Here is a 13,077-nt window from a genome sequence, read left to right as displayed (position 1 = left end):
GAAATTCAATAAAACAATCATGTACAAGTAACTAATATTGCTAAATACTTAGCTATACATAAAATAAATATTTAATAATACAAATACATAACTATATATTTACTATATACTTATACTTATACATATTTATAGTTTAATTTTCAATATTTTTTTAATACTCTTTTTTTCGTAATAAACTTAGTTTTTCTTTGTGGTTATTTAAGTTTAATTTTTCTTATTATTTTATAATGCACTTTAGTGAACATATGTTGAATATGGATAATAATTTTTATTGTGTTTCGAAAATAGGGCGGATCCAGCAGCAGCCGGAGATGCACCACCAGCAGAGGGTGCACCAGCAGGAGAGGGTGGCGATGGTGAGATTGTTGGTGGACCACGCAACCCTCAACAAATAGCGGCACAAAAGCGTTTACAACAAACCCAGGCACAAGTTGATGAGGTATATTAGCAATTTAAGATCATAATTCTTTAGCTTTAGTGTTGAATTTCATAGTTTTACGAGTTATAAGCTAAATATTGAAATTATTATATTTCTAGGTTGTTGATATTATGCGAACAAATGTTGAGAAAGTGCTCGAAAGAGATCAAAAGCTTTCGGAATTGGATGATCGTGCTGACGCCTTGCAACAGGGTGCCTCACAATTTGAACAGCAAGCTGGCAAATTAAAACGAAAATTCTGGTTGCAAAACTTAAAGGTATTAGATTTTGTTAATTTATGCTTTTTTAGCACAAATTAATTTGTTTTTATATTTCAATATTTTAGATGATGATTATTATGGGCATAATTGGTCTGGTTATTGTGGGCATTATTGCAAGTAAGTAACTTTTGTAAACCATCATCCTGAAAATATTTACAAAAGATCACAAAGTAGAAACAAACAAAAAAGAGTACAAACAAATACATTTACATTTTGTTTAAATGTTTAAAACAAAACATCACATACAAATTCATTTACAAACAAATATTCATTAATTATAATTAAAAACTCAGACTTATTCATTTCAATAATTCATAATTATTCATGCATTAACATTAATTACATATTTACTTAGTTAAACATTATTTAAGTTTTAAATAAAATCATCGTTAAATTATCATTAAATACATTTACTTAAAAAAATAAAGCAAAACATTAATAAATTTCTTTATAATTGTCATGATTTTTTTATTTTTATATTTATTTCTTCTCAAATTTTATTTTTTTTTAGGTAATTTTATGTAGATTGCTAGTTAAAAACATAAATATTAATAAAATTTATTAACTTATTAATTGAATTGAAGAATTTGGTTGCTATGATAGCAAAACTATGAAATCAATCAACGATTTTGTTAAAATCATTTATTTCAAAATCATTTAATTCGAAATTATCACTCAAATCGCAAATGTTAAAGCTTTTTAATCCCTTCAAAACAAAAATTGGAATACAAAAATCTAACTTCATAAATTCCTAATATTTCGTGTAACACCATTATGATCATCGTTTTTAAAACTCTAATCAAATTAATTAATCTGTACCAAAAAAAAAGAGCACTAATAATAAATTGTCCTCAACAAAGGTTTAGTATAGAAAGTACTTTTTTTAAATTATTTTTATATTTATATTTTATTTATGTTTAATTTATTTGTGTATAGTTTGAAGTTGAAAATAAAGTTTAAAAAAATCCTCTAAAGTTCTTTATATTTTATTTTTGTGTTTGTCCCTTTGTTTAATTTTTAATTTCCGTTGTGTTTCCGTTTCATGTTTGTTAGTTTGAATTTGTGTTTTTCTACCAAACCCAGAAACTTAAGTGATAAATTTGGTAATACAAAGTAAATTAAACCTAACCTTAGTCCTCCCTTAATTTATAACAATTGCATAATTAGTTTCAAAATTTTATTATTAAATACTTACTTAGTTTACAAAAAACCCCTCATGTGTTTGTAGTTTGATGTTAGAGTATTTTTATGACCACTTAAAGACATTTCCACCCCCTCCACCTTCAAAAGATATTAAACAAAATTGTAAACCAAAAAATATTCACTCAACTTTGAATATTCACCACATTTGAATATTGTGTAACTGCAATATCACCCACAATTCATATCACTTGTATACAATTTAAAATCACATTGATGTGTTCTAGATTTTCTTTTTATTCAACCATTTTTATATGTTTTAATATTGGCAAAATTTTATATAATTATCACACTTAAAACTCGAAACAAATTCCAATTTTCAATTAAAAAAAAAATAATATTTTATTTACAAAATTGCACATATTTCAAATTGTATTTATATTGGCGAGTTATTTGGGTGTATGACTTAAAAATGCGGGATTTTTAAAATGTTTTGCTTTTATTTTGAAACATTTGTATAATATAAATTTATTTTCAAAGTATTGTCCAATGACCTTTTCCCAACATATGGATTCTGAGCCAAAAAAACTGCTCATATTTTGAGGTCATCATTTTTGAAGCCATTATCGGATACTCTGTTCCAAAGTGAAGCGTATCCCAGAGAGAACGTTCTGCATCGATCAAAACAAATAGTAGCAGGACGGGGCATGGTCTGGACTATAAACCGGATGAGGCAAAACTTCCCAACTGGCCGATCGCTGTCATGATGGAATATTACGATTTCATATCTGTGCGTTTTTCGGCCAATGCGAATCAGTTGCGTTCGGTACAGCGGCATTAATTGGCTTTAGCGACGGTTGGTTGGCCGGGCTTCACATACCATTTTATACGCTTCGGGTTATCGTAATGGATCGATTTTTCATCGCAAGTAATTATTAGGTGCAAAAATTATTTTCTTTCAAGCACCATTTCGGACATGCCAAATCGTCTTTCAATGTCTCTCGGCTTCAATTCGTGTGGTATCCAATTTCCCTGCTTTTGAAATTGCTGTTTGAGCAGCTCCCAATGATTTTGCAAGCTCTTGTAGAGTTTGACAACAATCTTCAATTCTTGGTCTTCAAACTTTTTTGATGGTCTAGGCGATTTTTGTCTTCCGTGTGAAAATCTACATCTCTTGCACATTGAAACCGATGGAACCGGTGTGCTTAAGCTGCACTAAATTAAGAAAGTAAAGCAAAACTTCCCGCATATGACGCTTGGTACAAAATTCAACATTTTCGAACCAAAAAAACTTTGAAAGCAGGGTTGGTCAGGTTTGGAAACAATAAATAGTCACTCGGGGCTAAATCCGGAGAATATGGCGGAAGACGGAGCATAATTGATGGATTTTGGCATGGAAACTGCACATGTGTGTAGCCACAATTTCTCGCACTTTCAATCTACTAGAGTTGAGTTGTTCATGAACGAACAAGTTCAATTGAACAATTCAGTCAAATGAACAATGTGAAGTTGTTCAATCATCTTGTTCTTTTTATTCACATTATTCCTTTTGGTCATCTATTATTATATGAAACTTATATTTTGAAAACGCTTTTAAATAGGATTTATGTTGTTTGAATTTTATATAATTCCTTCTCCTTTTCTTTATTAATAAAATCAAATTCTTTTTACAAAAGTAGAATTGACCTGTTCGTTTTGTTCACTGCAAAAACATTAAGAGAGCAATTGTTCATTCACTTAGTTCAGTCAAACAGCACAGAATAGAAGTGAACAACTGAACAAAAAGAACGAACTTGTTCATTTATTTGTTCTGAACAAAAACGATCAATCAGTAAAAAGAACGATTATGCCCAACTCTACAATCTACGATCGGCCAACATCTTCTAGTGATTTTTTTTTCAATTGCTTAGGGTGTAGAAACCACAATTGGCCGCCAAGAACCTTCGGCATCTTCCGTGCTTGTACGTCCACTACGAAATTCAGTAAACCACTTATTTACCATTGTTTTTTTTTAACCAAAAACCTGATCCCATAGTAATTGTCAAGCTTCGCCTTGGTTTGAGTGATGGCTTTTTCCGCAAAAAATAATCACCCCTATCGGCAATAACATGTGAAATTTTGTTCCCATGAAATATCCATTTCCCTCAAAGGGAAAATTTCTATCGTGATATTCCCATTCACTGCTCATTCACAATAATTGATTTTGTTCGTAACATGTGTTTATTGTTTACAAAATTCCATCTAAAAATGTCACAACATGGGGAATTTGTTAATGTGAACAAAATTGATGAACGAGAAATGGGAAAAGAGGAAATATTTCATATGAAATATTGATTCGCGATAGGGGTGAATGCTTAATTAGCAGACGAAATTCACTTTTTTCCAAGTTCTCCTCGTTCCCGAAAATCCCGGGGTTTTTTAATTTTAAATCCCGGGATTTTCCAAATCCCGTTTTTCATAAATAAATAGGGAAATTGTAATTTTTGTGTGCCTTTTTCATGCATTTTGACATTCTACATGCCCGAATATCGCAAAGTTATGTTCAGCAAAGTTGTTAAGTTCAACTCCTGCTACAACATAGTTAATAAAGGAAAGCGGTATTTTTGGTTTTCCTTGAGTGGGGCTCTGGAAAATCAATTCTTCAACTTTTTTTGTAAGTTATCTAACAAAACTCAATTTAAATCCTCTTCAAACGAAATTGATTTTATCTGAGATGAGGAGCTCGAACAAAATGAAAATATTTCGACTGCTCAAAGGCTAAAAGATATTAATAAATGTAAAAAACCCAAAATAACAATAACGAAACCAACTTATATTGTAGATTTGCAACTTGCAAAAGAAATAGATCATTTTATTTCAGAAGGAACAGGATTTGCAGATTTGTTATAAGTATTTGCAAACGGTTTTGCCAATGTGAAAGATGTTTTTCGACAGCAACATATGACGAAAACAAAATTCGTTCCAGAATGGCAGATGAAACATTATATAATTTTCGGGATTTTAAATTTCCCGAAAATCCCGAAACCCCGGGTCGGGATTTCGGGACTCTTTACCAAATCCCGAACCCCGAGATTTTCAAAAATCAGTCCCGATTAGCATCTCTATCCTCAAGTCAAGAGGTAGTCTGCTATTAATGAGTGTTAAACACAAACTAAATGACGCAGCGTGTTCTTACTTTGAACGGAGTCAAGATGACTTTTAATAGGAGCAGTATTGCCCTTTTAGTTAAGAACCTTTAAATTCAAAAAGTCGCGGACATATTGACCCATCTTCGTAACATTTTTATAGGAAATTGTAGCATTTAACAATAAAAGATATAAAATAATTGTCTTAAATATTCAAAAATGTAAAATTTGGAAGAATTTAGTACACAATTCATAAATGTCAAAAAGAGAACGCGGTATGACAGTTCGTTAGACAGTTATCCCTTACACTCGGTCTACAACTGACATGAAATGCCTAACTAACATGAAGTTAGTGTTAGGTATAAACTAATCATGTTAGCATTTTTCTCATGTTTTAACACGGTTTTAACAACTCTTTTATAACATGAAATGTTATGTTACAACACGATTTTCATAAAAAAATCACCAATAAATAAAGCACATACTCGATTTTTTGGAATTTGCTTCGCTGACAATCAAAAAATAATGAAATATCTTAACATTGACATGAGTACGATACTCCACCATTAACTTATTAAAAATTTAACATGAAGTCTTAACATCATGTTTTAACAGCATTTCATGTCTGTTGTAGACTTGTGTTCGTATGTTCTATCGGGCTTAAACAAAAAAAATGTTAAATGTAAGATTTAAGTGGAAACAAAATTTATTTTGATTTATTTTGAGTTTTAAGTATAATTTTCTGTTAAACATAAGCTAAAATTTGAAGAAATTTATTTCAAATTAAATAATTAACAATGATGGTTATCTAAATTACAAAATAAACAATAATATATCACTAATTTAAATACACATCAATGATGGGCATTTTATATAGTCACCACTGTTCAATACTTATGCATTTTCAGTCAAATCATTATCGGTCTCAGTTATTAAACGTTTAGGGTTTCATTTTATAAAACAAAAAACGACAAATGTTTGAAAAATGTGTATGGAAAATATTCAAGTTTCAAACCTTTTGCCAGTATTTTCCTTTTTATAAAATGAGACCCTTAAGTTCACAACATAATCATAAGAAAAACATTTCTAAAGATTAATACTACTATAACAAATTTAAAAACGGTGATACATATTTAAATAAATAATTTTTACAGAGAAAGATGAAGAATAAACCAAACAAGACAAACCCTAAAAATACTTAATAAAAAAACAAAAGCAAATACAAATAAATTTGATTATTTATATATATTTTAATTAACATTAACAAGGTAAAATTTAGCAATTAAAAACAAAAAAAAATGAAAAGTATTGCTAAAATAAAATTTCATTACAACTAAAAGAAGCCAATATACGACATATAGTAGGAGCACTTTTTGTTTTATATATTTTTCTAATTTAAACTAGTTTTTTTTTTGTTAATTTAAAACCATCATTCATGAGTATTTTAAATCATTTAATTATCAAAACAAAGTTAAGAACAACTCAATCATACATTATCCATTCCCAAAACAAAAAAAAAAACTTTTGTTTTATTTAGACTCCTGGTTTTCAAATGACCATGATACCAGTGGTCCTCCAACACCACAACAATCATCACCACTACAACCATCAACCAGTAATGTTATTGTTGACCATGGCCATGGTCAGGTATTGGATTCGGTGCCTGCACCCCATGAACAAGAACATCCTGAATTACCCGAACACACATTACAAAAAACACCCACTGTGAACGAATTACAGCCAGACATAAAATCAGCCACTTCAGAATAAAAATCAGAAAAAAAAAAATTCAAAAAACCAAAACTAAATCATAATATATTTTTTATTAAACAAAAACAGAATTTCACACAAAATTGTAAGCACGCTTTAAAAATTTCGAATTTTGAAAGTATTTTTTTGTTGTAATTTTATTAATCAAAACCTATATTTACACATAAAACGGCATAAAACTGAATATTATTTGAAAAGAAATTGAGAAATAAAAATTAATTTAATTACAATTTCAATTTATAAATAATGGCAGTATTTAAAATTAACTTTCAAAAACATTTTCAGAATCTATTGCAAATAATTTATTTTCTAAAGCCTGTGGTTTTTATTGTAGCCCTCGTTTAATGTAAAACCAATTTTAATTTACTCAGTTTTATGCCTAAAATTTTATAATTTATTGGATTGCATGCTTTTTGTAATTGAACATAAATGTTTTTATTTAATTTTTATTTCAAAATTTTACTTTATGCACAACAATTGGACGAAAAACATCAATAAATCCATCAAGTTTTTTTATTGACAAAATGTACATAAACTATAAAGAAACTGTTGAAAATGCCGATTTCTATTAAAAAATTAACATTTGACCGCCGTTTTCGAACCCGCAACCCTCAGATTAATAGTTCAGCACACTATCGACTGGTCTATCGGGGCACCTTAACCCTAACATTTTTGAAATTCAATTGGAATTTTCTGAAATACAATAAGAAACTTTTGAAATACAATTGGAAATGGTGTAGTGCCATGACATGTGAAAAGGGGACATGTCAATTCATATGTCCTACTGTTACAAAAAGTTAACAATTTATCAAAATATTATAATCAAATATTTTAGCCAGTTTTATAATATCGTCGGTTTAGTTCCGTGATTGCTTAAAAGGTGTATCTTTAGTTCATCGTTGAACATCGCCATGATAAAGTAGCAGGTCCCATTCATTTTATTTAACAACAGTCAATGGTTCTGAGTTAGTCACATTGAAATATGAAAAAGTGCAATATTTTTGAAGGACGGAGTATTAAAGTGGCATATTTTTGAATCTAATTGAGATAGTATTGACTTGAACCTTTTTTGTTAGGCCAAAAATTAACTTATCTAAACAAAAAAAAATTAATTCGGAATAAATTTGGATCAAATTGCTCCTTAAATTCTATTAAATTTTTGAATTAAATTTTCGTTTTACAATCTCAATAAATATATAATATGTAATAAAATCTTTATTTATTAACAAACCTCAATGAAATTTTCAACGTTTTTTACATTAGTCATTCTAAATAACAAAATGTAAAAAAACTTGTCAAAAGTAATTCCTAAAAATTGGAGCGAAAATCCCAAACATTTTATTTTTTACATTTTTGCCCGTAGGTCCACATTTCCTTCGGGGCTGGGAAAATACTTAGGGGATAAATAGGGAACACACAGGGGTTTCCAAAACTACCACAGCTTTGGGATTTAAGAACATGTGGTCCAATGTTGAAATTTTGATAAAAAAAATAGGTCAAATTCCGAAGGGCGTTTCAAAAAACATTCAAAAAACAGGAAATGTTTTTTATATCAAAATGTGCTTCGTAAAGATACCTTACAGAAAAACATAAAATTTGTATATGTTTTTAAAAATTTTTTTTTATAAAAAAAGAGCTATGTCACCTTTTCTCCCAAAAAACAGAAACAGAATCTACTATTTTTTTAATTTTTAAATTGAAAATCGTTTATTTTAGAATCCCTAAGTGATATTGCTCAGAAATCTTTTATATATTATTGGTAACTTAGTTGTCTAACTAACAAAAAAATTCGAGTCCGGTCCAAAAGTACGGCCTATATTTTTAAAAAAGGGGACCAAGGTATGGAAAAATTTTTAAATTTCAATTTTCAAATGCCTATAACTTGTTTTTTCAAGACCTAGCCGATTGCTTTCCAAAAATGTAAAAATCTTTGAAATCGGATAAGAAACAAAAAATGGCACGTGTTTACAAATTTTACATGTCGAAGGTACCCTACTTTGAGCCCCCATAGAGCCGCCGCTGGAGCATTTGTAGGGTCCATTTTAATAACTTAAACTCGAATTATCCTTGTCTACGTCAAATTTCATCCTGATCGGATAAGCCGTTTATAAATGCCAGATATATTTAAAAAAAAAATATCGATTCTGCCCCACTGTGCAATGGAACATAGAGGAATGTAGGTTAAATGCTAAAGATATGATCACAGTGGAAAAGAATCAATCGATTTTTATGATCTATATCTCATTTTGTTGCTATTATATTTAGCTTTGCGATAAACTAATAAAGCTGAACAATTCTGCCGTTTTCGATTTTTCATAAGTTTTTTTTAAAATAAAACAATTTGCTATTTTCTCGTAAAAAATATATTTTTTGCTTAAATTTTATATTATAACTCCGAAACTACTGAGCCGATTAAAACGCAATATATAAACGGATTAAAGGATATATAAATTTATAATCTCGGACTGACCGTTTTTGAGTCTAAAAAAAATTACTTCAAAATTTTTTTAAAATAAAAACCTCTCCACAGAATTTAAAATTTGGACCATATTTTTACTACTATAACCACAATACATCAAATTTGTGTTGTGTAAAGCCTCTAAAATTTTTTCGATTTTGTTGCCCTGCGGTACTGCCAAATTAGTAGAGTTATTGACCGGAAGGTAAATTCTCAAATTTTTAGAATTTGTTTAACAAAATTTTAAAAAGATTGAAATAGTAGTTTTTGTTGCTGAAAATGTTAACGTTTCCCGATTTCAGTCAAAATATTATTAAGTAATAATATTTTGAATTATGTGTTATTAAACAGAGCAACATAATTAAGTTTTTCCGAAATTCTGAAGTCTAAAAGTCTCAAAGCTAAATTATTGTTTCTGTTATCGATAGCTTAATATAAAAAGGCCATAACTCGTGTTTTTTTTTGTAAGTCCAGATTTCCGTTTATTTCGATAAATGGTCCGATCATATATCATAATTAGACAAAAAAAATCTCGACTTAAAAAACACGAGTTAGGTCCTTTTTATATTATGCGGAAACTAGAAAACAAAACTTTAAATAAAAAAATTATTAAAAAAGTTATACATTTGCCCAATTCACAATTGGTGTCGTAGCGTTGTATCGTTGTATGTCGTAATTTTATTTATTAATGTTTTGTTTTTGTTTCGAAAAATTAGTTTGAAAAATATTTATGACATACAATGCTACAACACTACGACATCAATTGTGAATTGGGCAATTGTTTTATTTTACAAATACATTCTCACCAATTAGGTTTTTGACATCTAAGTTAGGTCTTTGACAGGAGAGTTTCCGCTCTATGTGTATTTCTATGACTATTACTTTTTGAAGCACTGAATTGTTAATTAACTTACTTAGTTTGAGAGTTTAACAGACAAACTTTTCATGGGCTTAATCTCAGGAAAACTGTATATCAAATTGGAGATGATATATTATCGAACTAAGAACAAAATTTTTGTTAATAAGTAGAAAATTATTACTTTTGAAGCACTTAGTTTTTAATTTACATAACAGACCAACATTTCAAATCACCACCGACAAAGCTGTGATATAAACCATAAATTATAACTCAGGAAAACTCTTGATCAAATTAGAGAGAGCGAAAAAAATAATAAAACAGACATAATATAATGCTTTTATAATGTGTAACATTGTAGATATTGTAAAGCTTTTTTTTAATAATGAATAAACCGAGTAATTTAATATAATTGTCTATTGAAAATATATAAATGTATGTTTCAAAACCAATCCAACACTGGCAAAACAATACTAACACTCACTTTTCTCTGTTTTCTTTCAAAACCCACAGATAAACTGGGCTTAATAGGTGGTGAACAACAGCCTCAATATCCACCACAATATTATATGCCGCCACCACCACCCCAACAGCAGCCACCACCACAAGCGGCAGCTACCGGTGGCACATCGTCATTGGCTGGTGATGACAAGTCCCAAGGACATGGTGGGGCATAAGTAAACAACTTTGTACTTTCAACAAACGAAAACCACAACAACAAGAACAGTGTTTATTGCTTACAACAACAAAATATTATAAAATAAATAAATCATTCTTTTTTTGGTAAAATAAAACAACCATAATTAATAAATAATACTTACTAACTATAATACTAAATACAACTAAACAACTTTAATAAACAATAAAATAAAATTTCAGAATCACAAACAATAGATGAAAAATAAAGAAAAACAAAACACATAACCTCAATAATTAACCAAGAAAGGAAGACATGAAGAAAACACAAATAAAATACTTAACAAATAATGGAAAATAAAACAATTATTAATTACAATGCAAATAATACAATTATAATAATATGACAAAATTAAAAACAAACAAACAAAATTATATGCGAAAAAGATAATTATAAAATAAATAAATAAACTAAATAAAAAATAATACTTAAACACTTTTAGAAGAAAAACCAAACAAACAATTGTATTTCAATAAATTTATTGCAAAAATGATGAAAAGAATACTTGAATCCAAAGAAAACAAAATCCTTTAAATTTAATTTAATAATAATACAAAGTAAATAAATCTTATAAACTTATAAACAAATTGGAATTATTACTACATACATACAATATTATAATTATTATATACTTAATAATGAAAACAAAACAAATTAAACAAAACAAAAATGGTGTATAAAAAATTTAAACAAAAAGAAAAAAACCTAGATGATTATAAACAATTTATTTATGGTTGCATTATTTAATTTCAAAATAAATAAAATTATTATTAAATATAAATAAATAAAAAACAAAACAAAAATAAATAAGAAAATTACTTTTCAAAATGCTGTTTGCATAAAACAAGGGATCTCTCGTTTTGATTAGAGGGTTTAAAATTATTTAAGGCTCTAATGTTTGAAGTTTTAACAAACATATAACTTAGGTATAGAAAAGTTTCTAAATATTACACTTTGCTACGCCAAAACAAGTAAGAAAGTATAGTCGGTCAAGCCCGACCATATGATACCCTACACCAATCTAATTATGGACCAATCGCCATAAAATGAAATCGCATAACTTCTGTATATATAATAGCGTATTCAATCGATTAACCGTTAATCGGTTAACCGATTAATTTTGGTCGGTTAACTGTTCGAATAATTCAAAAATGACGATTTTCAAATAACAAATAAACCGATTAATTTGTGTCGATTAACGTATTCAATCGATTAACCGTTAATCGGTTAACCGATTAATTTTGGTCGGTTAACTGTTCGAATAATTCAAAAATTACGATTTTCAAATAACAAATAAACCGATTAATTTGTGTCGATTAACCGAAATTCCTCTTTTTTTGCACTTTAACTTATTTTTATACTCTTCACCATGAGTGGGAAGGATATACAGTGGAGTGTCCCTTAGAATTAAATGTTTGAAATGTTGAAATGGTACCCGCTGAATTAGCTTTTTTTAAGAAGAACAACCCGTGCCACTCGTCGCTTAAAGTTTTGAGGTGTATTTTCAGGGGGGAAATATGCAATTTTTTCAGTTTTTGTAAAAATTTTGCCATTAAAAAATTACTTTTGCAATTTAATTTTAAAGAATCGAAATGTGTACGTAATTGTCGTTCTAATTGGTTAAAACATGTTAAAGTTTTTAAAAATTTATCAGGCCATTAATGTGTCTCAGGCCACTAGAACAAGAAATGTAGGAACAAAATTAACATGTTTTGTTAAATATTAAAATAAAAGCTCATTTCTACTTAAAATATATCCATATTTACTTGTAAATGAATTTTTGTTTTCGTAGGATACCGTTAACCTATTCGCAGATATAACCAAAAAAAAAAATAAAATTTTTTTAACGGCAGTTTCAAAACTCCATTTTCAAATTTTTAAAAATTTTGTTAAACAAATTTCAGAATTTTTTGATCATCACATGGGGATTTATTTACAACATAATAGGGAATAAAAATGTGAAAAAGGTATGTCAATAGCTCTTATAGTTTTTCCGTACCTACGATATAAATTTTGCGATTTTCGAGAAAAACTAATTTTTTGGCCATATTTTGGCGAATGAGCCCAATTTCCTTACTGTTATTAATTTTAAGTAAAATCTGTTCAGAATATTATAGTCCAGGTAATTTTAAATATAGTCTGAAAGTTTTCCTAAAATCGGAAAACGTTAACCCTTAAATCGTGAAGTTCAAAGGTCAAATTTTTCAATATTTGGAATTTCTAATGGAAATATAGCGAAATATTATATATTTTTGGGCCGATTTTGATGAAACTTAAGAAAAATATAAAATGATGTCTAGTATTTACAATAACAGCACAAAAATGGAAATTA

General features: G+C 28.5%; 1 protein-coding gene across 6 annotated transcripts in view; it reads left to right on the top strand.

The window, feature by feature from the left end:
- nSyb (neuronal Synaptobrevin) overlaps positions 1–11,415 on the top strand; it is a 311,043-nt gene extending 299,628 nt beyond the window's left edge. For 4 of the 6 annotated variants that reach the window (XR_010576238.1, XR_010576237.1, XR_010576236.1 and 1 more), the window contains 5 exons: positions 289–439; positions 538–696; positions 765–816; positions 6,502–6,819; positions 10,562–10,698. Coding sequence is in view for 2 of the 6 variants with exons in the window: in XM_065504096.1 (XP_065360168.1) it covers positions 289–439; positions 538–696; positions 765–816; positions 10,562–10,725 (526 nt within the window). In the remaining 4 variants the exon portion in view is untranslated. Of the gene's footprint in view, positions 1–288; positions 440–537; positions 697–764; positions 817–1,210; positions 1,273–6,501; positions 6,820–10,561 lie in introns of those variants that run through there. The other 2 variants (XM_065504096.1, XM_065504097.1) reach the window with 2 other exon arrangements.
- Positions 11,416–13,077: the final 1,662 nt, after the last annotated feature.

The sequence above is a fragment of the Calliphora vicina genome, chromosome 3, assembly GCF_958450345.1.
Source record: "Calliphora vicina chromosome 3, idCalVici1.1, whole genome shotgun sequence".
Classification (NCBI taxonomy): Eukaryota; Metazoa; Arthropoda; class Insecta; order Diptera; family Calliphoridae; genus Calliphora; species Calliphora vicina.
The sequence above is the reverse complement of the archived record's forward strand: the minus strand, read 5'-3'. Positions and strand labels throughout refer to the sequence as shown.